The 27,010-nt window shown below is 42.4% G+C and overlaps 1 protein-coding gene across 3 annotated transcripts in view; it reads right to left on the reverse strand.

The window, feature by feature from the left end:
* The window catches only part of col4a6 (collagen, type IV, alpha 6), a 109,446-nt gene that overhangs the window by 26,783 nt on the left and 55,653 nt on the right, over positions 1-27,010 (reverse strand). For 2 of the 3 annotated variants that reach the window (XM_063187444.1, XM_063187443.1), the window contains exons 5-18: positions 14,168-14,302; positions 13,213-13,257; positions 12,605-12,721; positions 10,807-10,878; positions 10,493-10,525; positions 10,308-10,370; positions 9,034-9,069; positions 8,880-8,921; positions 5,920-6,003; positions 3,555-3,608; positions 3,401-3,463; positions 2,147-2,191; positions 787-840; positions 619-688 (exon numbers count right to left, since the gene is read on the reverse strand). In XM_063187444.1, the coding sequence (XP_063043514.1) occupies positions 619-688; positions 787-840; positions 2,147-2,191; positions 3,401-3,463; positions 3,555-3,608; positions 5,920-6,003; positions 8,880-8,921; positions 9,034-9,069; positions 10,308-10,370; positions 10,493-10,525; positions 10,807-10,878; positions 12,605-12,721; positions 13,213-13,257; positions 14,168-14,302 (913 nt within the window). The other variant, XM_063187445.1, reaches the window with a different exon arrangement.

Consider the following 27,010-nt stretch of genomic DNA (forward strand, 5'->3'; position numbering starts at 1 on the left):
GCTCTGAGGGTGTGATACTTAAACTGGCAAAGTTGTATGTTTTACTTCTATGATCATTCTAGATAGGCTGCTCTGATGGTGGGTTTAGCATTGGAGGAAGATCAAGTGTTAGACTCCTGGCCTTAGTATAGGATCAAGATCCATGCATGAGACATAGGCGTATATTTAATATTATGCAGATGTACTGTTATGAGATGGTAGGGTTCAATTAAATATTTTCACAGATTAAAAAAAATCTATTATTATTATCAGTTGTTCTTGCAGACTTATTCTACTTTCCTATTCAGTGAATGATAACGGTAGTGTTGCTTTACTAATTCATTCAGCAACCAATAGGCCTACTGCCCTACAAAGGCAAAGTGCAGTAACAAACTACATGTTCAGTCAAAATTGAGTTTATAGTTAAAATGATCTTCATAATGCCTCCTTTATCTCGTGACAAAACCTTGTGGTCCAAATATGTCCCATTTTAGAGATATTGCTATGTTGTGTTTGCAGAAACTACAATATCCAACCTAATACCAAAACATTGCAGGCATTTTCCCTCAGTTTTTAATGTGTAGTTACTGCACTTTGCATTTGTAGGGCAAAATACTATGTTAAAAATACTGGACCTACCTTTCACAGCTAGTCCAAATCTGTCCGCATATGTGGTTGGACCAGGTGCACCTTGATCGCCTCGCTCTCCCTGATCACAAGAAAAGATGGCAGGGTAATTATTAAAGTTGGTACAGGGGGCATGATTAATCTCAACAATGTTAAGTCCAATAGCAACCACTACTCTACCTTAGCGCCACCGTAGCCTGGTTGGCCTGGATAACCGCTGTTTCCTGGGAAACCCTGTAATAGAGCAATTTAGAATCATTTCATTGAAATGTTTTCTGTGGATATGGCACCATAAGCAATACATACTTTAATTGAACATTTCTTGAGTTCTTTGAGATATTCTGCAGTCCAAAATCATTTCACCACATAAATGATTAAAAATGTCAGTAAAACATCACAGGCATTACTAATAGTCTGGTTGTGTAACTAAGAGTACTGAAGGTAAAAATGCAGTCCTAATTCAACACAATGGAGAGTACCATTGATTTACTGTCAATGGAGAGTACTATGGGACCAAATACACCATAGAACAGGGGTGTCAAACTCAAATTGACTGAGGGCCAAAAACTAAATCTGGAACAAAATAACGAATCAAACTCAATATTAATTTAAAAAAAGACTAAAATAGTGTATATTTCACACACTCTTTCCCATCACATATGGTAGTTCAAATGTTCTGCACATTGTGTTGCATGAGTGTGAGCTCTTTCATTGGTCTGGCCCACTCATATTCCTGTGACACTCCAAATTTCATGCTTAAATCTTGTGCTATACATTATTGGTGTAAGTGGGCCAACTGTAATACAAGTTTGAAATAATCTCGCGGGCCGAATAAAATGACTCGGCGGGCCTGATTTAGCCCCCGGGCCTGAGTTTGACATTCCTGCCCTAAAAGATGTTAAATCAACTATCTAAGTGTTGAATTAAGACCATATTTTACTGTGTGTATGAGCAGGCACTAAAAGTAAAGTACATATTCAATTCTACAGTCACTGTTAACAATCATCATCATTTTTGGTGGCCTGTCTGACTGCCTGACTTAACAGTCTTAAGTTATGTTATATGCTTCCCCTCGTGGACCGACTGAGTCATAGCACTTTTGCCCTTGTCTTCATTTTTTTGAAAGTGCAATGGGGGTTGAGTCTGCATTGGTGGCTGAGGGCTTCTGTGCTCTGCAGATGATTTGGTTTGTGAGCATGAATTGCTTTGTGTGTGCAAGCTTGATGGTCTGTCTGTCTGTCTATCAGTCTTTTATGCTATATGCTTCCCCCTAGTGGGCAGACAGAGTCATAGCAAATGTACTAGGCCAATGAATATGTACACATACAGTACTTAATGTTGTAGGAATAATACTGGTACTATATTATCAGGGCGCTGCCCAATTCAGATACTGTTACAATTAGTTTTAAAAAATGCTGATCATCTTTCATTCTAGACCCCAAAACACTTTATCAGCCCTCTGCATACATAACAACAAACAGAAAAAGAAATGTTCATTTTGTCCACGAATTATCTGTTGAACACATGCAAGATGACCCACCTGTCTCCCTGGACTACCAGGAGGTCCATTCAGGCCCGAATCACCCTGAAAATAGTACAGAATACAAAAAATTTGTTCCATGAGATACTGTATTCACAAAGAACAATCATGTAGCAGGACAGGTGTTTTTGGGACTGCTTCAGAATATGCAGTGTTCTCCTCTCTCATCTTGGTTGGTGGTTAAGCAATAGGAAATAGTTTTAATGCATTTTCCCAAAATAATGTCAATAGTTTGTCAACTTGTATCAGAGTGAATCCCATTTGTCGCCCTATATGGGCATCACCTGCGCAAAGCCAGTGGGATTAGGAGAGACAGATGAAGGAACTATTAACCCTTTGAGGAGTACCATCACAAATATGTGATTAAAATTTTGCCCAAATGTTGATTTCTCATTATGATGTCTTAAGGACTTTGCAAGATTTTATTTTAATTATGAACAATTATGAACTATGAATGAAGTAGCTCACTTTGAAATGTGTGAAAGAGTAGAAAATTACCTACACTGACCTACACTGTCTGTAGGTATAATTGTCATCAATGTTATCAAGTAATTTTGCTCTCCATTTGTCTGGTGTTGTAAACCAGGTACATTTCTAGATAGTCATGTGTTGGATATGAAAAATCTGTGACAAAATTAATGGGAATTCCCATGCAAACTGTTTGAATTTCAATTGTGATTCACATGTAGGCTGGTGAGAGGCCGGTTATAATTTGACCTGGCAGGCTTATTATGAGGCCCAGGGGGCATTGGGAGGCTTATGATGAGCTCACGGGGGCGTTAGTCCAAAGAAGGTTGAGAACCAGCGCTCTAACCACAAGACCCATAAATGAAACAGTGTAATGGCACGAATAGACCAGACGTAACACCAGCGACGGGAGTAACTGACTTTGTATTGAGTCGCTGGCGACAGAAGCGGCAAAAGCAATTTAGGCGACTTTGAGTGACTTGAGCGACAGTTTGTAGTTGGACTTAAGAGAATATTATGCTAATGAGCTGTGGTATGATTTGGTGGCAGCCACAGCCAATTGGACTGTCGGAATGCTTTCATTCTGCTGTTAACGGGTATAGTCTGTCGCTGCTATCACTCATCACTCATGCTGCACAGTCCAGCGATTCTGTGTTACTTATCCTTGTTGCCGCCGGTGTGTTCACCAGGTAACAAACCAGGAGCTAGATCCTGACACAGCTCAGGCAACTGCCCACAGCCCAAGCTGAGGAGACATCAACCCTCAATAAAATCACACCTACGTACCCTTCCGCCTGGATAGCCTGGTATTCCCTTTTCACCTTTTTCACCAAGATATCCAAAGGCACCCTGGTCAAAGAAATCATATGTAAGTACATATGGAAATACAGTCAGAATTGACTCAGGTATATTATGTAGTTAGTGAGCTGGTTTAACTCACAGGAACTCCAGGTCTTCCTCCAAGTCCAGGTTGACCCCTGAAACCGATATCACCCTGAAAATATGAAGATGGGACAAGAGACAAGGGAAGACAAAAATGAGTCACGATCAAGTATTACAAGAAATAAAGTTTAACTTGTACTGAAGGATTGACCTCACAGGTAAGTGACTACTAGTGACTACTTAACACAAAGCTAATGAGAAAAGGGGGCTATATAATGTCGGAAATGCAGTATACATGTATATTCTATTTTTTCTTCGAAACAGACACAACTTTTAATTATTATGGCATGTTGATATTTCCAGTTACGTTTTTTTTAAATATCTATAACATTATTTTGTATATCTAACGTGTTATCATGCAGCATATTGCCTAGCGGTCATCTTCACAACTGATAAATATACTAAAAGAGTGCAATGCATGCTCATTATACCAGCAACAGACAACATATTAATGGTTATATTTTGATCCCTACCACTACTGTAGGTAGGTACTGTAGGTGTTAAACTACGGTAGATATCAATGTATCATAGTTACGTATAAGGAGTAGTAAACAAAATCTACTGGCACTATTTGACTGAAACTAATATGATTATAAATGGTCCCATTCCATTTTTATTTTGGGACTTTGAAGAAATACATATGTTAAACATTGCATTATTGGAAGATAATACTAATGCAAGATGTTTTTCAGATGGACTTTTAAACTCAAAGATGCAGCAAAGTAGTAGTATTACAGTAGCTCACAGTATTTACGTACATCACCATACTTTTTAAGGTAATATCTCAACTCTAAAATATAAAATGTAGACTGTTATGAGGCCATCATACCACTAACCAAATATTCTAGTTCATAGTTCATATCTAGAGCTATAATGGCACCATTAGGTAACTGCTACAGGTGCAACTGCTCTTATTGAGACACTTTCTTAAAAATGAACATAGAATATTGTCTTATAAAGACATCTGGACCCTATTTTTAAATACTTGTATGAATATTATGGCATCGTAGCATGAATATCTATGCATATGAATATTATGGCATAAAACCTTTAAAGATGTTTGTAGTAGTCCCAGAAAACTAGTACTGGTACTGTGCGTACAGTATGGTGACTGACCAGAGATGAAGAAATGACAAGACATGCCTAATGGCACATACTGTAAGCAGCAGCACTTGTAGAAAGTGGTGATGTGCCAGAGTCTGACCAGGGTTGGGGTTTGGGTGGGGGGATTGGGATTGGGATTGGGGAGTGATGTGGGGTGGATGATGAGGCTACAGGTTATAAGGGGGGAAGAGTGCTGTAGATGAAGAGAGTGGGATAGAACTAATTAAGACGACCATCCCCATGTAGGGACACAAAGAGTCAAGAGATAATCGTAAGACTGGCTCAACCGTAGGGAAGAAGGAGGGGAGGGGGGGGAATCCTGATTCTCCAGCAGGCGAGATTCCAGAAAAAATATAAACGTATTTCCTGCCGGAAGCCTCCAGAACGGGGTGATACGTCGCCACAAACCTTGGCTCCTTTGTCTCCTTTGGGAAAGCCCATAAACTCCACCAGCCCATTGACCAGGGGGCGGCCTGCTGCGCCCGGTAGGCCCACGTCTCCCTGGATAGTGTGACGACATGGCATAACCAAGGAAGAGAGAGTTTTTACATGGCAAGAGAGAGTGAGAGAGAGGACGGTGGCACTGGTTTGTTGGTGCTTCGCGGCGACGGAAGGATGCGACGAAAACGAGTTTGTTGAGGGGATGAGGGTGGTGGGGTGAGGAGAAGGAGGAGGGGGATGCGGGTGTGGGAGTGGGTCAGTATTTCGGGGGAGCACGGTAGAGGGATTATGGGAAGGAAGAGTTTTCTTTTGTTGTTGTTTTTTTTTTGTTCTCGGAGGACTGTGACCCCTGTATTTGGAGTGAGGGTTAGGCAGGGCAAGGGGGAATCGCGAGAGGGAGAGCAGTAACCTGGGGAACGACGTAACAAGGGCATACTGTACCATGGCATGAACCCCATTACCCCCCCCTTCCACACACTCACCGCAAATTGTTGTTCCTCCCTTTTAATCAATATAATCATGACAAATCCTCTCTAATTCTACTATACTGTAGATCATTCATAATTCATCATTTTGAAGTGGCAAATGTGAGTAGCAAATGTTTCATATAGACATCTTCAATAAATCAAAAAGGAACACCAGGCTACTTGATGTCCATATAGTAAAGACGGTAAATTCCAAATACAGTAAGGCTCTGTGTCAAATTCCCTGTGTTGTTGCTCTGACCCCCAGATGGTCCCCCTTGCCCGTGCCCGTTTGCCCATGCCCACGCCCTGAGCCCCTCTCTGGGCTGGCATCACTGCTCCCGTCCCTGTTACCTTCTCTCCTTTGTAGACCAGGCCTATAGGCGGGCCTACCAGAGCGGCCGGGACGCCCCGGGGTCCGGGAAACCCTGCATCCCCCTGAGATCCAGAGGAACATACACGTTAGCCCAAAAGGAAGAGGGGAGGCCAGACCAGCGCAGCCAGAGCAGAGCAGAGAGGGAGGGAGAGAGAGAGAGAGAGAGAGAGAGAGAGAGAGAGAGAGAGAGAGAGAGAGAGAGACAGAGAGAGACAGAGAGAGACAGAGGAGAGAGAGAGGGAGAAAGAGAGAGAGAGAGAGAGAGAGAGAGAGAGAGAGAGAGAGAGAGAGAGAGAGAGAGAGAGAGAGAGAGAGAGAGATGATGATACAGTAGTAACAAAGATTGACATAGTCGAGGCACAGGAGAGAAAAGATTGAACTAAGGACAAAGTAATGGAAATAGTTGGTAAATTAAAGTGATGTTGAACAGAATATACTAAATAAAGAGGTGGGAGAGAGAGAGAGAGAGAGAGAGAGAGAGAGAGAGAGAGAGAGAGAGAGAGAGAGAGAGAGAGAGAGAGAGAGAGAGAGAGAGAGAGAGAGAGAGAGAGAGAGAGAGAGAGAGAGAGCGCCCACTCTGGCTGACTTAGGTTCCTCTGTACATTTAAGTTTTCAACGTTCAAATCAAGAAAAAAAACATTTAATAATATTTCATCAAAATAACCAACATAGCTTCTTTCATTCTTTCAACATTTTTCAATTGGCTGACATGGTTTAATGACAAACATGATGGGCGATACCAATCTTTCTGCATTGTGTTTCAACAGACTTGAGTGTTAAAGTTTGAAGATCCATTTTCCCCACATGCCTTCCAAATTAGTATGAGTTGTCTGACTTACAAATACATGCATGGTGCATATGCAGTTTTTTGTCAGATGATGATGAATGATTGTTAGTGTTCATTCTGACAGGCAGTGAGTTGAGGTAGAAGAACAAACCAACCCAAAAAAAAGAGAGAGAGGACAGGCCCAGTATAGCATTCCCAGAACCAGAGAGCGTCCCGTTTTAAAGTGTAAAGGGCCACCGAGTCAAAAGGGGGAAATGAGGACACAGAAGACTGAGGAGCAGGTGATCCCAGCACCAGTCACAAAACCACTCCATAACAACCCAGTTCATAATACATAAACAGTTAACATGGCAGCTCACAGATCTGAGATCTATTCACAGTGCAGCTTTTAGATTTAGTGGCAACTGCTGCTGTTAATGGATTAAGAGAGGATCAGGTCTTATTTTTTTTTTTAATAAGGATCTGTTTTGTGCCTATGTAAAGAGATCTCTGAACTGCCATTTTTTGTCTCAAAGAGAACATGTTATGTAGTGCTACTATGTGGATATCCAAAATTAGCTCTGAAGGTTACATTTTCTTTTTTTCGTGGGAAATATTTTTTACATGTTCGCGTAATCATTACTTTCCATTAAAAATGTGAGTCATTCAGGTGTATGGTAAATAGATGATATTCATTAATAGTAGTTAATCGAAAGCAGCAATGCATATGCAAATGCCATAGAAAGAGACATAGACAGGTGGTGTGTTTGAGTTAAGAGAGAGATGAACCAAAGATGGAAGAGCTGAGCAAGGGATGGCGATAAAGAGAAATATGGATCGGTAATCTAAAGACAGTGGTGTAAAACAGATAGTGTGTGTCTTCATAATATGAAGCATGTTTCTCTCTGACAAAGGGTCAAGGACTCATGGGAGTGCCAATAGTGTTGTTGTTTTATTAGGCCAAGGGTGGTCCATAATGGTGGCTCAGTAGCCCACCAGGACTGCCTTTCCCAAAAAGTATAGTACTTAAAGTGATACTGTCCCATTTTTGGAAATAGGCTCATATTATACCTCCCCTTGAGTTAAATAATTGAGTTTTACCTTTCTCCTGTACTTCCTGCCGTTCTCTGAGTACGGCAGTGCAAATGGGACAGTATCACTTTAAGCCTAGGTAGTACTTAAGTATGAGGTTTGAGGAGGAATGAGGATATATCAGAAATAGATTTCTCATCATCACTCAAAGTTTATAGATACACTATTTGCGTATCTACAGTACATGCACTTCGCACAAGAATTTTATTTGCATGTGCGAAAAAAAAACATTGTATGTACTTTTAGTGCTGAGATATATTGCCGAGGGGGCACCTTATACTTAATTACTACTTACTGCAGGGTTAAGTACTACTTTTTGGGAGGTTTTTGGGAAACACAGTTGCTAACCTGGAAAGAGTGGTAAATCATCTAATAAATGAGCCTTGTGGCCTCATTTTCTTAACTAAAAATGTCTGCAAGCCTCAATGAGCCGATTTACCACTCCTTAACTTAACTTAGCCAGGTTTATCCTCTAAGTCTTTTCTACCATTCTACAGGTAATAATCGGTCAGGACTGTTAAGTCCAGAGGCTTGAACTCCGCTAAAGTCGTTGACATCCCTTTGTTCACCTCAATTATCAAACTTATGATAAAAATATGTAAAAGCATGCATATTTAGTTGCCACCACATTATAGGATTTCCAAAGACTTACATGCATGCACACACATGCACACACACACACACAAACACACACACACACAAACACACACACACACACACACACACACACACACACACACACACACACAAACACACACACACACACACACACACACACACACACACACACACACACACTCACGCACACACACATTTAAACACACAGATAGTTGGCAGATTGAATGAAAGACAGACCAACACACACGTGCACGCATGCACGCATGCACGCATGCACGCACGCACGCACGCACACACACTACTGGACCCATAGCCTATTCTACACAACACAGATTGTTGAGATACAGGTATGCTGTACAATGATTACCGGTACATCACATCACAATAAGTTACCACAAATATATGATTAATGATTATTTTATTGTGCTCATGGTTGAAAGTAATCTTGATTTGCAACTGTACCTTGTCTCCTCTTTCTCCTTGCGAACCTAGGCCTTGACTACCCTGTGAAGCAAGAGGATCAGATCAACATCTCGTACTGTTAATAGTAGTATTGATAAAACCATTACAGAGCATGGTTAGCATGCCACCGTCATGCGTAGTGGCTGGTACTTACTGTGGGGCCTGGCGGTCCGGGTGGCCCAGGAAGACCCTGGGAAAAAAAAACGTAAACAAAGCCAGAGCGTTAGACATTTCCACCAAACCCTTAATGCTGTGATACAGCATATGCATGTCATCCAAACATCTCCAATACAAATGCTCATCTAATGTCTTTTTTTATTATTTAATTATTACAGGAAAAAGAACATCTTGTTTGTCTGGCATGGGTTTATTATGCTGTGTAGATACACATCTATCCACAAGTATCTACCAGCAAGTACTCTGTACAGGAAACCAAGATGTTGGCCTGCCTGTGCTGCATGAAGAAAGTGTTGCAAATGAAGTGTACTCATCTCCTTAAGCAAGTGGTTTAGTCATTTAGCTGGGGGAAAACATGTGAAAGTGCCACAACTTTTTTGAACCCTGCATTCTATAAGAACTACAAGTGAAGAGTTCAGATGCAAAACCCCCTAACTCCATTTCTGAAGACCTGCACTTCTATATTTTTAGAGAACTCCGTTGTTGGTTTGGTTTACATTCATGTACTTCATAATACATATAAATAGTTATATTACATACATAAAATAAAAAAATATGCAATTTTGATAGATTTGTATGAAATAAAAATGAATTAAGATTATTTTCTGAAAAGGCACTTAGGGGGTTTTGCATCTGAACTCTTCAAGTGCTACTGCCATGGTGACATCCAACATCAGACAACTATGGTATTTTCCAAACTTCGCACTCTGCACTGTGTACCGAGTTTTATTGCACATTCTGTCCTCTCAGAGAGAAGGAAAAATTTGAGGGTGAAATGTCAGTACAAATCACGTTCTGTGACTGTCTGATACACTTACAGTAACAGTGTGTCATCAGAGTTTACCAAAAGCCAAAATACAATTCATCACGGAAACCACCGCTCCATATGTTGATAATTTTGGTAACCCTGTCTCCTACACCTGGTGATATCAATTTCAATTCAAAATTATACTGTTATTACGGAGGATCGTCAGTTTGACAGATCTGACATTCAACTACGTAACAAACATTGCGGCTGTTCAGTGCGAAAAGTGTACGGTAACTCCACACTTGTGGGCGTCATCTGGGTACTAACATTACATTAAATCTCGCCGTCAATAGAAATGGAACGGCCTACGCACCCAAACAGTGCGGAAAGGGCGGACATCGGAACACGCGGCTAGCTATCACTAAGCAGTCCAGGAAGTCAAGATGGCGGCCAGTGCTCTATGGAGAAAGTGTTGCTAGTGAGGTAAGTGTGCGGATGCGTACCGGGTAACCATCGGGGCCTCTGGCTCCCCCTCCACCTGGGGGCCCGTCTGGACCCATTGGACCCTGAGAACAATAACACACACACACACCGCAATCACAAAAATGACAACCACACTTAGAAATATCAATTATGAACAATTATTTAAAAAAATATTTAAGTTATTATTGTGAATTGTGCTGCTTACACGATCACCAGATCCGCCTGAAATACCCGGACCCTGAAAATAACCAAGATGGTGACAGATATCAGTTGATTCTGTGGGCTTTTCTCTTTGCATGAACTTATATTAAGATAATTATAATTCAATGATATATTCACAGAGGCGGATTGAAGGTATTTGAAGGTTTTGAAAGATCTTTGATTTTACAGTGATATGAAGAAAATGTGTGTGTGTGTGTGTGTGTGTGTGTGTGTGTGTGTGTGTGTGTGTGTGTGTGTGTGTGTGTGTGTGTGTGTGTGTGTGTGTTTGTGCGTGCATGGCATTCATTGTCATCGTACCACAATTCCACCCTGTCCACCGATGTCCACGTAGGTCGGCTCTCCCTTTTGACCTTTAGGACCAGGAAACCCCTGAAATGAAACGACACGTTCGTACCGTCATATTATATACCAAGGAACTGGTATAATCTTTACCTGCTCTGATTATTATAACATTGTGCACAGACGGTACATAAATGTATGCAGCGTATGCAGGTATATGATATCATAGCTTCAGTAAGCCACTTGATTAAAATCCTTATTTGCCATGTAGTATACTGTCACTGATATACATAAAAAAACATTCACAGAGCACTTTAAATATGCTCCGTTTGAAAAGTACATTCTTGTTGTTCTTCTCCTTATTATTATTATACTTCTTGGTGGTGTTTTTTGTGTTGTTATTATTATTGATATTATTATTGTAGATGCAGTAGGTGCAGAGGCAAGGTGTTGTTCCAAAAAGAGGGTGTTGCATTGCATTTCAAATAGCACCATCCTGTGGCAGGTCATGGGTATTGCAACTCTCTTTTTTTAAAGCGCCACTTCACTTCAGAGCCTTGGAATTCACAGACAAATGACGGCTGGCTTAGGAAGTGTATTCAGAAAAAGGGCATGCGCCTTACAAGGTGGCTTTAGTTTTGTGGTGGTGCGTTGGCTTGGAATATAGAGTAATACAAAATCAGAAAGTCTGGAGCTCGCACTCAAAAAAACTTAAGAAGAGATGCCCAAATAAAGTGGGTTTTTAATGATCTCACATATGCTGTGCTATATTTACAAAAGTGCAAATGTTTCGGGTGACCCCATCGTCAGTGCAAAAAAAAAAAAAGTATTATTGGAGATGTAGAGGCAAGGTGTTCCAAAAAAGGGTGTTGCATTGCATTTCAAACAGCACCATCCTGTGGCAGGTCATGGGTATTGCAACTCTCTTTTTTTAAAGAGCCACTTCACTTCAGAGCCTTGGAATTCACAGACAAATGATGGCTTGCTTAGGTAGACAATGAAATTAAATGACAATGTGCAAGAATATATGAGAATAAACTGTCATCATCTTCTTTTATCAGTGTTGTATATGATATACACCTGCCAACACAATTTGGGGTATACGGTGTATATACACAACATTTTCCTAATATTTCTAAGAAGTTTTTTTAATTATAGCAAGACTGAGTATTTTTTTTAACCTGTAGATCATTTGTACATGTTTTAAAAGCTGTAGTGGCCCATCATGAATGTGTAGAACATTGATCATTACAATTTTGGTGTCAGTAGGGTTATCACATTGGCTCTGCGCAGAGGGGTTATAGAAACTTAAAACATAGGCATTGTCCATTGTATAGAACATCACTCTAGGCAAAGGCATGTATGTATGCATGTTGTTGTCCTGATAACCATCTGTTCCATTGAGCAGTACTTGCCTATCTCAACCACTTCCGCGGTCTGAGGCCAGACAACCGCACTTGCCAAAACTGGCCAGATTCCCCCACAAAAATATTGCGACAAGCACCATTGCTGTGCCAAAACAAACATGCTACAAGAAACTCTGCTTTCACATCCCTTGCTAGATAGGATCATGTTGGTATCTGCCGAAATTTTCATCAGTTTAGATTGAAAAAACATCCACAGCATGATAGGGCAGGGTAAACTCTTACTTTCACAATAGTGTGGTTCTTTTAGGCAAACACATGTTGTCTTATGCCTCTTGGCATTACCATAACAACGTTGTTATGATGTACTTGAGTCTTTTCAGCAATGAGTGAATGGGGCCCGCCGGCGGGCCCATCTGCACAAAGAGGCTAGGCATCTCTCTGGTACTCACAGGCCCTCCTGGGTTGCCGGGGTAACCGTCCGCTCCTCGGCCGCCAGGGTCTCCGTGTGTGCCGTTGCAGCCGTCGCCTCCTGCAGGTCCCCTGGGCCCGTCTTGACCTGGGTGGCCCTGCACACAAGTACACGGATATGCCAAGCTCAGGACTGACAGTATCGACTAGACATGCACTTGAACTGCAAAATCTACATGGTCTTATAACTGTACCACAACATAGGTTGAACAGTTACAAGTGACAATGGCTGTGTAATGACATTAATTGGTGGCAGACAGATTATTAAATAGAAGACTGATGTCCAAACTTGCAATCACATGTTTTCAGCCATACGGTATACTCAATCATCAAGGTGGAATGGGTGGAGTCATCCACATTAAGCATAAAAAACATTTTCTGTGAGGTATTTGATTGTAGCTTCTGTATAGGCTGCTTACCATACCTATGCAGAAGCTATGCAGAAGCACCATGTACAACTGTAGCACTGACGGAATATTTAGTGACATGGGGTTGGGATACAATGACATTACTTGGATTTAGATGTAAAAATGCAAAGCTAATGTAGGTCAGATTATCTTTTCATGTAGTGTACGAAGGTTTTACTCACAGGAACGCCATCAGTACCAGAAAATCCGGGAACGCCCATTGGACCCTGTTGAAATGCCTCTTAATTAATAAACAGTCAATCACAAAGAATCAATCATGAAAATAACTAATTAGGACTTGTAAACCCTTTGTGGACTTTCTAGCAACATGTGACCCACCAATATAATTAATTACAAAACTTGTATGCAATATTGTACAGTATGTTCACGCGTCACCCATGACATACTGGCTGCCGGTGGCCACTTCAATTAATCACAAGGACCTGACCCTTGTCTATAAACCTACTGTACCTCAGGCAGCTTAACGGAAGGCTATACTGAAGCCTCTTCCCTGCAGGATGCTGTGTTCCTCCAACACGAATCCTCTACCCTTGCCTCGTGCTCACACAAGGTCCTCCCTGTCTAAATTGTTCTTTGTCAGTGGCCTCGTTTACATGACACAGTTAATTCAGAATTAACTCAATTTAATTCTCAATAAAACTTAATTCCACTTCAAACATCATGTAAACCCTTCACAATTTGGAATTTAAATAAAATAATTATCATCGAAAGAATTGTTATCGAAAGAATTATTATCGATTTAATTTTGAACCATTAATTCGGAATGAAAAACATCATGTAATCGTGGCCATTGTCCCTGAAAAGCGAAACAGGCTGCCACAGGCTACAAGACTGAGGCCATGTCTTTCAAATGTTCAAGAAGCTAATAACGAACCTTCTCTTCTGTGACTGTTTTAAGAACTTACCTCTTATGCCCTCAACTTTATGTACTTAAACCCTGATCCTATGTAATAAAAAATCTTTTAAACATACTAACCCTGCTTGGCCTGTTTACGTTGCATTTACGCAGGCACTATTAATAAGTAGAGTTAAGTAACTATTGATCCCCAGGGGGAAATTCAGGAATTAGTCCTTTTTTAGTCCTTGCTAAATGTAATGTAATATAATGTCACTGACCTTGTCTCCTTTGATGCCTGATGGGCCCCTCCTTCCTACGTGGCCCTTCTCTCCTTTTGGCCCCACGGGCCCTGGGTTGCCAAGTGACCCCTCGGGGCCACTTGTGCCAAGTGCGCCATGGGCTCCTGGTCGTCCCTATAACAGGAGAAACAAAAATCTGAGTATAGCAAGATGCCTTACATCGATACAAACAATAGTAAAACAATGATGGACAATATTAATGAGAGCCCTATGGCTATCCTCTCCCTACACAATACCTCCAGTATCCTGCATAGTGCTCTGATGGTTAGATACGTATATAAATTCTATTACGCTTCGAAAATGAAATTGATTTTAATAGTATGTACTTTGCAATGGTTTAAAGTGTGTACATGCGTAGATATTCTTGGGACGCCCCTGTATGTACAGTATGTACAGCATGTATGTACTTTAACAGAGGTAGAGATCTCAAGTGGAGGCTGAGTAGAGAATCTGACTGAGAAGAGTTTACAGCCTGATAATAATGTGGTCCAATTATCAGACCATTTTTCGACACCAGCGCCATACCGATGGACACATAATGAATCACCAGACAGGTAGACAGACTAATTACCAAATCACCTGAGTTAAGTGCTCAGGCGAGCTGGAATACAAGATGGGCTTTTGTACTGTCTAAAGCTAGGGACTCCACCGCTGTTTAAATGAGGAGCAGTTTATTTAGAGCATTGTACAGAGGAATTTAGCTCTGATTTGGTGCCAATCCTACACAGGCAAGTTTGGGCAGGACCCCTCTACTTCTCACTTCAACTCAGAAAACGATATGGGGCTTTTTTCACACACATCCACTCCACCACTGGCCCAAACACAGGTAGGCATGCACACACGCAGACAGGCATGCACACACGCACGGACACACACACGCACACACACACCTCTGAGGATAAATTATTATGACACGTTTCTGATTACATTTACATACAGTATAAATGGATTCAACCTTACTTGGGCAATTCTTGTCACACAGAAAGCTTTATCGGTTTACTTTTACACATTTTGGCACAAAAAAACCCTCCACATTCTCTCACAATGTCTGACTCACGTTACACCAAGGAAATCATTGTTATTCATGAATTTATTTAAACCTGTAGGATGTGAAATAAGATACTATTGCGAAAAAGGAAACATATTCATGGCAATCTTTTAATGGTGCTCTTGGAATGTTAGTGAAAGGGGGGGGGGGGGGGAAATTCTGCAGCACCTTTGAGCTCTTTGTCTGACATGTGACAAGGCGGCTCTAAAGAGATTGGAGCTGTTGGTGTACAAACATGTGACAAGAGAGGTGGGGGATTTGTTAGAGGTACCAGACTTGCCTCTACAAGACCCAGCCCCAGTGGAATCTCACTTACTTACCAACTTAAAGTGTATTAAACACACACTCAAACACACTTGCTCTCTTCAAACACACACACACACACACACACACACACACACACACACACACACACACACACACACACACACACACACACACACACACACACACACACACACACACACACACACACACACACACACACACACACACACACACACTCACAGACACAGACAGACACGCCCTCGCTCGCACACACACACAGTCTCTCTCTCTCTCTCTCTCTCTCTCTCTCTCTCTCTCTCTCTCTCTCTCTCTCTCTCTCTCTCTCTCTCTCTCACTCTCCCCCCCCCCACCCAATCCCACAAACTTGCACACAATGCATACATCCGGGGCACACCAGCAAGTAAGCACACCCTGTATCAACCTGTATTCCACTGTACCGGTAAAGGCTACAATTAATGCTGGTGGAAACAGGGAGGGCTGCTCCTAATTTGAGGGATGTCTTGCTTCCAGGTGAGGATGAGGTCATCGCACCTCACTGCAGCGTAGTCAAGGATGGACTGAGATAAAAGACATTGGGCATTTTTCAGACATTCATTTTTCAATAAAGTATAGGGCTGCATTTATGCAGAGGGATATGTGCAATTTTGACCGCTACAGACAAAATGTTTTTTATTTTTTTATTTTTTTTATCTGCCTAGCGTGGAGAGGTCTCAGTAATGGCCTAAACACTGATTACAACTGAGGGAAGGGTCAGGCCAAAATCGTCAACAACAGACCGCCCGTAAAATGCCCTGTGCGCCCTATGGCCAATCCGCCCACAAGCGCAGTGCAGTAGAGTACTGTACAGCCCCTCCTTGAGGCTGTGTACAGTACTCCCAGTAGGCCAATAACCTCCAGCAGCAGCGGCAGCAGCCTGCCATAACCCTCACTGCTGATAATAACAGGGGAGCCACCAACGGGTTTGTTCTTTCTGTGGGTCTTTTCTTCTCTATACTTCCACTCCCAGAGCGTCGTGTCCTCACACCTGGTTTAAGGTGGGAGGTTACTGGATGTTTGCAGTCTGACTGGGTCACTTTCTCTGATTGCTCTCTCTAGTGGTGCTGCAGGTGACTCTTAGGACACTCTCTTGCACGCACAGAGACACAGAGACACAGATACATACGCACAGACAGCGGACAAATATAAATGATTTAGTTTTTAGAAGGGCTACAACGATATTGTATCGAACCGAGAAATCATGATGTGCAGAGTCACGATACTGTATCGCGATGCAATGAGGCAGTATCGTGATATGCACAAATGATATGCAAAATGTTGCTAGAAACAGAAAACAACCACATGACATGATGTGAAAGTGCTTAAAATCATCATTATTGCTATTTTTTTTAAACTTTTTTATATTATTAGTAGCCTCTTGTAACCTATTCCACCTATAAACTGTCATTGTTTTCATAGATTTCAAAAATTGTGGGGTGTATCTAACCGTTGGTCAAAAATCGCGATGCAAACGGAATCGTGAGTTGAGTGTATAGTTACAGCCCAAGCCTTTATTTAGTGTGTGCTTTATTTAGTGTGTGCTTTATTTAGTGTGTGCATACTTGTTGTCTATGTTTGGACAGGAAACTGATTTACAGTATGTGCATGAGGACAGTGGAGTTCCTTCAATTTTACCAATTATGCCCTTGCAAGTGATGCGAATGAATAATGCAAATGACTATCACATAATAATGATTAGGTTAGATGAGATTTAATATGATGGGCTTTTTCAACAGAATATACTACATGTGGATGAAATTATGAATTTACATGTGACACAGTGACCAGAGTTTAAAACCAGAGATTAAAAATGTACTAAGTTTCTAAAACTCTGCTTATGTGTAATTGACAGGCCAAAATCATATGCGTTTTTCAAAAATGTCCACATATGTGTAAACAGCTTGTTAAAAAATAATCACATACATGGAAGGTACAGTACAGTAGGCTTAAGTGGAGAAACCCAAGACCAATCTCTATTGCACAGGTGGGACTGAATAGATCCCATTGAAGCTTCTGCCACAGCAGACACCCAGGGGTTAAATATTCAGACAATAGGTCATTTTTTATTTCCTGTTTGTTTATTAGTCTATGATTAAATTGAGCGCATTCATCAATGTCTGGAAAAAACAAAGCCTTGCCAACATCCCAGAGTGAGCTGAAGTATTTCTGATGATAAGACTCTAATAGGCTGGCTGAATAAGTGGCATGTTGACACTGAGCAGGACTGAGCCTGTTATAAAGAACTTCATCGCTGAGAAAGCCAATGGCATGTCTGAATGTGTCCAATTTGATAGTCTCAACAGAGCTTAGCTTGTTCCTCCGTTGTTAAACACGAATAGACACACGGTCGAAGACAGACACAAAGACACAGACACACAGTCTCATGCACAAATACACAAAGTCAGAGAGAGAGAGAGAGAGAGAGAGAGAGAGAGAGAGAGAGAGAGAGAGAGAGAGAGAGAGAGTCACAATCACAGTCCCACACACACATGCACGCACGCACGCACACACAAATTCAAAGTGAAGAAGACTTCGCCCCTAAAGAGCCATTGTCTTCAGAGGCCTAACTCATGGTGCTCATACTCAAGTTTACTGATTCGAAATGATTAATCATATTAATAACAATGATCTTTCTTGTGTTTACAAGTTTAGAGTAGAGTAGTAGAGTAGAGAAACTTTATTGATCCCCAGGGGGGAATTCAGGTAAACGTAGTGGAGGAAGAAAAAATACCTGAAAAGCGGCAGTTGCTTCAAACAACATTGGCCGCCCGCTCACATGGACATGGATGTTGTAATTTCAACTCTATGTTAGAATCAATGAGTAGATTAAGTAGCACCTCATTAAAAGATGTCAGTCAAGTGGTTTCCCCCATCACGTGCAAGGACTTTTTTTTTTTTTTAAAGTAAGAAAACCACACCTTCAAAGACCTACACATATGGCGTAGCTCCAGATGAATGTTCATGGATCAAGGTGGAACCCACCTGGCGGGAGTAAGGTTAAGACAAACACTATTGTGTGTTCAATAGGTGTGTGTTCAGAATGTGCGTTCGACCCTCTGAGTGTTGAAGTGACACTGAGAAATAGTCTATGTACCAGTAAGCTGCGGTTGCAGTCCTTCATGACAGTGTTGGTGATGGTATTTATTTGCCTAAATGACCTGTCTAGTGGGCTAATGGTGGGCAGGCCACTGGGCGGTTTTCCAGAGAGGGGAGTTTGGTGGCTCTTGCCAGTAAAATCAGAGCAACTGGTACAATGGAGCACATTTCACGAGGCGAATTAAAGCTAAAAGACTGTTTTATTAGGTGATTCACCACAGATTTCGAGTTAATTACCCTCCCAGACTGCCTACTCGAGTGTTTCCCTGGGGTGTGCATAAGGTCTGAGCGCAGAGGAGACCCACATTAAAGGGCTATTGCTGTCATCTCTAAGACCTTATCATGGGTCAAAGGTTCAAGCAGTGCAGCCTCAACAAAGCGATCACTGCTCCAGTCTTCTGCGCCAGCTTAAATGTACCTCTTTGATGATTGTGGAGGGTTGGACGGAGAACTGGCGTGATCATTCCAGATGAGGTGTATTGCCAAACAGTGCCAAGTTTCTCCTGCTATTAGTCAGGATGGGTGAGTTTGAGGCAAGCATGAGACGTAGGCACTGGCACCCTCTCATCCATCCTTACCAAAACGATCCAGCCTGATTCCACCTTATAACCACAGCCACTGAGAGGGAAGGGCTCCCATCTTTTCTCCACGCTGCCATGAAAAAAGTTTTCCAGCCACATTAATCTGCAGTAGACTGCACCGTTTGTGGTACCAAATCCCCCCACTCACAATGCACACAAAAGAGTCCATTCTGCCCCTTTAAGCTTTTCTGGCCTTACCAGGCTGGCTACCCAGCATGCACCACACTTCCTGTCCGCCCCTGCCCCAGAGAATCCATGAGCAGACAGATTCCCGCGGCTAAGCCCCCTCTCCGCCTGTCCAACCACACGGATTTAGCGGAACCCATTGTTCGCGGCCAGCGAAGCCCAGGGGTGATTTTAGCTGTCACACCACATGCTCACTGGCACGTCTGACGGGCGCGGCGCAAGGAAACATTCGGGCCCCCACATCAGAGGATGGGTACAAGGGGTGGGAGGGGGGACACAGGTTGCTGATCGATTTGGTGCTCGATAACCTGATTCTTTTACCCCAGCCACCTTAGGGGGGCAAAGAGGGAGTCAACTAGCACAAGGGACCCAGGCGACCTGACAGAGTATACGTAGACAAACACACCCACATACCCAAGCCATACAAAAACACAACACACCCACATGGCCACGGGGCAAAATGGAAGCGGCTGACCTCCTGAAAAAGTGTGTACGCACGTGTTCTTGAAAAAGGAGAAACTGCTTTCTCTCAGATAAACACAATGTCTGTCGTGGGAAAATTACTGTGGAAGGCATATGCTACCGCAATCCAAATATAAGTCACCCACTGATCTATCGGTGTTATATTGCATCACTCACAAATGCCGTTATCATAGCCGACTGGCAAACCCCTGAAATCTATTCCTTACACCAATAAAATCATTTTTATAGGTGTGCGAGTGTGTGTACGCGCGTGCGTGCGCTTTTGTGCGTGTGCGCTGGTGTGTGTGTTTAGGTACGTGCACACATATGTAAATGTGTGTGCTTGTGTGTGTGTGTTTGTGCATATGATGCATTGTGTATTTTTTCTATTCATGTAGCCTCCATCTCCAGGGGGGGTTACTGCTGCTAAAGATGGCACTGGTGTCTTGACCTGTCGCTTTATCCTCCCTGTGCCACTATCATTCCTGGGCCTGCAGATGGGGATGTCTGGGCATGTGTCGCTCCCCCTGAAAGAATCAGACATTCCACAGTGGTGGGCGTTGTGGAAACCACATGAAAGGGCCCCATGCATCTGAGCATTTTCAGTGAATGCTTATTATATACAATGTATCTTCGGGATATGAAACGTGACTACGCTGTCTTTTACCACACTTGACTTCATCATTGCACTGGTCCTCTCTCTCTCTCTCTCTCTCTCTCTCTCTCTCTCTCTCTCTCTCTCTCTCTCTCTCTCTCTCTCTCTCTCTCTCTCTCTCTCTCTCTCTCCCTCTCTCTCTGTTACACACACACAAATATTGGTAAATAGAAACTGTATGTGTTTGTGTGTGTCTCTGTGTGTGTATTTGAGTGTGCGCATGCTTTTGTGTGGGTGTGGTGCTATTGGACCAGCTGTGTTTGGGTTGGAGTCTACACTGCTCTCTGTGTGTTTACGGTGTGTGTGTGTGTGTGTGTGTGTGTGTGTGTGTGTGTGTGTGTGTGTGTGTGTGTGTGTGTGTGTGTGTGTGTGTGTGTGTGTGTGTGTGTGTGTGTTTGCACTAGTGATGGGGTCATTATGGAGTCCAGGCTGCTAAATGATCCAATAACCCCAAAAAATGTACTTATGGGTAAACACACTTCACCAAAGTCTCAACTTCCTTCCAGTTGTGAAAATGTATTTAAATGTAAAACTTGTGTACGGCTGGGGTGACGGTTCTATGACCAGAAGATGTACAATGTACACACAACTTATAAACAATGCTGAACTTAAAGCAGCTTGGGTTTTGAAATTATATACAGTACACTGACAACAACATAGCATTGAAGTTTGAACAATGAAATGTTGAAGCCAATTAATTCAATTGATACAAATAAAAAAATCTCCTATAATAACAAAATGAATTGTAATGACTAAAATAAATGTTTTCATCTTTACAAATTTACAGTGCACGTATGGTTGGAGTCCACGAGTCCCTAGACTTTTGTACTGTGCTTGGATGGGTTATAAATCTGAATAAGGAAGGGAATTTATATCACAGTGCTTACATCATTACACAGTGCTTACATCGTAAATGTGATCTGTGTGATCTCTGTATTAGTGAATTCTTTTCATTGCACTTTGTCAGAAGGAGAATTTCTGCTTCTTCTCCAGATGGGGGCAGTGTTGTACACTACAACAGCAACTACAGAGACCGAGCATCCACATACCTAAAACAGACCGTGTGATGTGTGTGGTTTGGGTAAGTTTACTGATTTATTGATGCCTAAACATGACAAAAACAGTAAATGATGGCAACAAAAGCAAGTATTTTATGAGAAGTAATGGCTTGGGATGGTTGCTTAGATTCTAAACTTTAGAACACCTATCTGAGTGCAAATTAATGAGGAATGAATAATAGATAAAGACAGCAAGAGAAAAATTTGGAGGGAAAAAATGTCCCTGCTTTGTCAAAGGCATGTGTGTGCGTAGGACTGTGTGTTACTTTGCATTACTTCAATGAACTGTGCGTGCATGCGTGCGTGCGTGACTCTCTCTCTCTCTCTGTGTCTCTCTCTCTGTATGTCTGTCTGTGTCTGATTCTACCTGGCATACCAGACTGTAGCCAACAAGGTCGGCGGTCGGAGTGGCCCACAAAGAAAGGTCATGGGTCACAGGAGGTCATGGCATGTGTGTCTAAACGTGACCATGCCTTTTCTTCTCTCCTCTCTCAAGCAGTCAGACCCAAATCCTACCACCTAATATCAGAACCCTATATAGTTCTCATTTGTCAACTCCTGGGTAGTCACAGTGCACAAGAGGCGCCTGTTAGCAGGCAGCACTGTAATTAATGAATAACTCTACAGAAGAAAGGAGAAGTTAGGAATTTGAGCTGGTGAATTCCTTGGTTGTAGGAAAAGACACACACTATCTCACCAATTAGTATGCATTTTTCATCTTTTAACTGGGTGCTATAAAAGGGGAGTATTTATGTATTATGTTCATTATGTCTAACTGTTTAACTCAACACTTGAGATTTTCTTTTGCCTTAAGACATGTAAAAGTCTTATCTTTTACCTGACATGTTTCGACGGTCCACATGAGGAAACTCTACAGTATACACAGTATTTAAGAACCAAAGGACAGCGCTATCAAGTTTTCACTTAGCCATTTTTTTGCTTATGGCAGCGTGTAATTGCAAATGGTATTGGTCGTACTTTGCTTCTTGAACGACTTTCTTCAGAAAGCCCTGGTGGTTTGGTATCGTTTACCTGTGCTTAAGTCTGTGTTCTCATGAGGTGTTGCACTTCCTTGCAGTGTGGGGGGCCGTATGTATATAAGTCTTTGTCTGAATCCACCCTTTGTGTTTGGGTAAACCTACGTTAACCTACACAAATGCCTTTGGTATGTTTAGACTGGCCTGGAGATTGGTTTATGTTTGTGGAAAAATACTAGTGTAGGATTAAACAAGTGAAGGAAAACTGTAGTGGAAAGAGTCAAAGTTGTATATTTGCATCTTTTGTACATGTTTATGTGTAAGACATACATGAGATTGAGCAGGAAGAGAGAGAGAGAGAGAGAGAGAGAGAGAGAGAGAGAGAGAGAGAGAGAGAGAGAGAGAGAGAGAGAGAGAGAGAGAGAGAGAGAGAGAGAGAGAGGTGCACTTGTATATGCAAGTTTTAAGGTCCAGTGTGTAATTTTGGCCGCTTATTTCCAAAATATATGCTGCTCTTTCACAATCTCTGGTCAATCTGTTTCATGAATATTTACTAGGGTAATAAACTTATATTTACTGCTCTGGACCGCGTTTCCAAAAAACATTTACATGTAAGTAGTACTGACAGAAGTATGAGGCGCCCCCTAGGCAATATATCACATCACTAAAAGTTTACACATATAATAACTTCATAGGCCTACATACAATATTTTTTTTTTACTTTTAGTGACTATGCGAGACCTATTTCTGATATATTAAAATAAAGGGGCACCTCATAATTAAGTACTACTTAGGCTTAAGCATTACTTAAGATTTCTTTGGGAAATGCAGCCCAGGCCACTTACCGCAAAGAGATTTCTATGGCAAGTTATTCAAAGTAATTCAAAATTGGGAGAGGACCCACCTACTCCTGTCTGAAAAGTGTAAATTTCCAAGTCAAAACGAATACTCAGACATTTATGGCGGTAGTAAATACTCATGTGAAAAAATACAATTTGTGAATGGGTAGCTTCAATTCAGAAACAAGCAACGAAAAAATTACACATCAGCCCTTTAAACACACTCAGAGGGCTCTTGCATGTACAGTAAAGTACAGTATGTGACCAGGACCCAGGTATTTTTGTTCACCCTCTTTCTAGTCTTTTTCCCCTCTCTACTCCCCCCCACCCACCTCCTCTTTAGATTAGGATCAAAGTACAGGAGTAGTCAACACACAGCCGTGTTTCCCCAGCCCCTGTGTGCGCTGTACAAAGGAGATGGGGGGTACCCCCAGTGTGGGTAGAGGGGTTAGGGCGGGGTGAGGAGGCCCTCGCACAGCAGCACACATGGCTGGACTGGCCTTATGGCATACGGAGCATTTGACCGGTGGACTATTGATGATTTTGGCCTGACCCTACCTCATCATGCCGCTACAGCAGGCCTGTCCGAAACTGTCAGGTATAAATAAAGCATTTTGGGTGTTGCGGTCAAAATAGCTCAATGCCTGGTATATTGCTCTTAACCCGTTAAGACACGGCGTTATAAATGAGCTGTTACCTGAATGGCAATGACCAAGTTGTAGTGCATTACTAAAGGCCCTGTGTTATGTCATAGTATTGTAGTACTATGGTAGTTAACTTTTCAATTACTATAACACTGTTCCACTGGAGGTACGGCGTGCATTAAGAGACTACAATGCCCAGGAAATGCCCGGTCAGATTTTTTACTCCAAGCCAGCCCTGGTAGCACAGCATGAAGAAGAAGCACCCTGGCAACCGCTTCAAAGGCTTATACCGACATGATAGCACGCTGGAAGGATGGCATGGAAAAAATGGAGAACGGATAGGGCAAATGTAAACATTGATTGTATCATTATGTTGTGGTGTCAATGAAAGGTATTTCTCTTTTGTATGCCTAGCCTCAAGTCAGCCATTTGACCAACGGAAGGTAAGTAGAGCTAAATGTGAGTGAAATAGAAAAACAGGGCCCTGCCGTAGCCAACCGGTAGGGCACTTGTCTGCCATGCAGCCGACCCGGGTTCGATTCCTGGCCCGGGTCATTTGTCGACCCCTCCCCATTCACTTCCTGCCTCAAACTGTCCTGTCAATAGTCGTAAAAGACCAAAAAAAAAAGAATTGTGTCATTTGTTGTGGTGTCAAGGAAAGGCGCTCTCTGGTCTATGATTTTTGGATGTCTGGATACACAAGTCAGCCATTTGACCAATGCAAGATAGAGCTAAATGCATCCACCCAGGCATTTTCTAAACACCAATAAAGCTCAAAATAGCCCATGCAAAATAGCATGACTACTAGGATCCCGAAACATAAATTACCACATGCCCAACTGTGCCTTACACCAGCTTGGTAGGTGCACACACATTAGTCTACCAACACATAGCCTATATTTGGCAAGGCCAAATGTATTTTAAAGGTTGTTAAATCACCTTATAAAAATATTGGAGCTATCTATACGAGTCACGTAGGACACAAGTGGGTCAACTAAGGATACTAGATGGTCAACATTAGAATCGCCCGCATTGCAACAACGGCAACACTGATTTGCATTAATCAACAAATCAAAAGGACATTGTGGACATTACAGGCCAGATGTGAGTGGGTGAGAGGAATGATAAATGGGTGTGATAAGTGCTGGCCTAAAGAGGAAAGATGGGAATTTGTACATGGCCAAATTAAAGGAAGTGAGATGAGCATGGGACTAGGATACCTAATTCAGATCATCTCAGGACACAAGGACTCCTCGCGTGCATTAGGTCGATTAAAGACAGATGCAACATGAGGCCGGCACTTGTTTTGGGTCTTCCAATTCTCCTGACACCTCGGTTTCAAGAAACATCCCTATAAAACCTCAGGTCTCATGACAGGTTGTTTTTTCTTATCAAGCGTTGTCTTTAAGGGGCAAAGCTAAGAGCTCAAAGTATATGCTATCATGCAATTTCTATTTTCTGCATGTCCTACATGAAAATAACCTGCTCTTGTATCAACTCTCATCTGTATCAATCAACACAATCAAAAGGATATTGTAGACCCACAGATGTGAGTGGGTGCAAGGGATTTTTCATAATTGGTGGCCTGAGGGGGAAAGACATGTGGCCAAATGTGGACGGATGTGGCCAAATTATGGGAAGGAAGATGACCATGGGACTAGCAAGACCTCTTCTGATCGTCCCCATGGATGGCTAGAGATGAAAGACAGATGCAACAAACATGCAACCCAAACACAGGTCTTACTTTCCTATCACAAAACATCTTTCTAAAACCTGAGCAGATGGCAGATTACGACGGATGAGGTAGTGCGCATTTAGTGCACATTTAGGCCCATCAGGCAAACGCTATTAAGACTTAGCAAACCTTATTGGAGTTACACTGGCTTGCAAGACACTCTTCTCACAGTCTTCTCTGCTGTTTATTGCATGTTTGTGTCCTGCACGTGTCCTCGCTGCAGAGGGATGTGTACACATTAACTCTTTTGTGGAGCATTTTTTTTAATCCTGTTCCTACACTGGCACTCTTGTTAGCTGCCAAGTCTACTCAAGAGTTCAACCTCGTCTGTACGTTTATGGGCATGTTTTATAAGACCCAAAGCAAGGCGCACGTTAATAGGCCTGTCATCGGGCTCACAGTGAGCGGCAATGACAGGCTAGCGGGGGGACACAGCGAGGTTTAAAGTAAAGACAACACTTCCTGCTCTGGCGCGGCGCTGGAGGCTCTGAGGTTCCACTCCACCTGGTTTAAGATGGGTCAACATCTTTAATCTCTTCAGAAGGGAATCCTGATGTCAGCACAAGCAACCCGGCACAAAGTGGAGACATATGTCACCCACCCTGTGTGTGTGTGTATGTGTGAATGTGTGAGTGTGTGTGTGTGTGTGTGTGTGTGTGTGTGTGTGTGTGTGTGTGTGTGTGTGTGTGTGTGTGTGTGTGTGTGTCTGTGTGTCTGTGTGTGAGTGAGTGTGTGTGTGTGCGCGTGTGTGTGTGTGTGTGTGTGTGTGTTTGTGTGCACATGTGTGTGTGTGTTTTCCCTCCTCACACTGCCCCACCTCCCCTAGACACACACACACATGAAAGCTGCCTCCTTTTCCCCTGATGGCCCTTAACACAAACCATTCTGTCAGCTTTCCGTGCCCTCTGACCCCACTGGAAACGGATGTTATTGGTTCAAAATGACTCCAATATGGACTGGGCGCTTGACATCTTTGTACTTTGTGTTAATGCGGAGCAGAGCTCACAAGGAACACCAAGCCATGAAGAGAGATGGAGTGAGAGAGAGGGGCACAGAGAGAGAGAGAGAGAGAGAGAGAGAGAGAGAGAGAGAGAGAGAGAGAGAGAGAGAGAGAGAGAGAGAGAGAGAGAGAGAGAGAGAGAGAGAGAGAGAGGCCCTGCTTAGCTTGCCTTTCAGCCAAGTGGGATGTGTGGAAACACCTTTTGAATTGGTCTTGA

This window comes from Engraulis encrasicolus, chromosome 21 (genome assembly GCF_034702125.1).
Source record: "Engraulis encrasicolus isolate BLACKSEA-1 chromosome 21, IST_EnEncr_1.0, whole genome shotgun sequence".
Taxonomy (NCBI): Eukaryota; Metazoa; Chordata; class Actinopteri; order Clupeiformes; family Engraulidae; genus Engraulis; species Engraulis encrasicolus.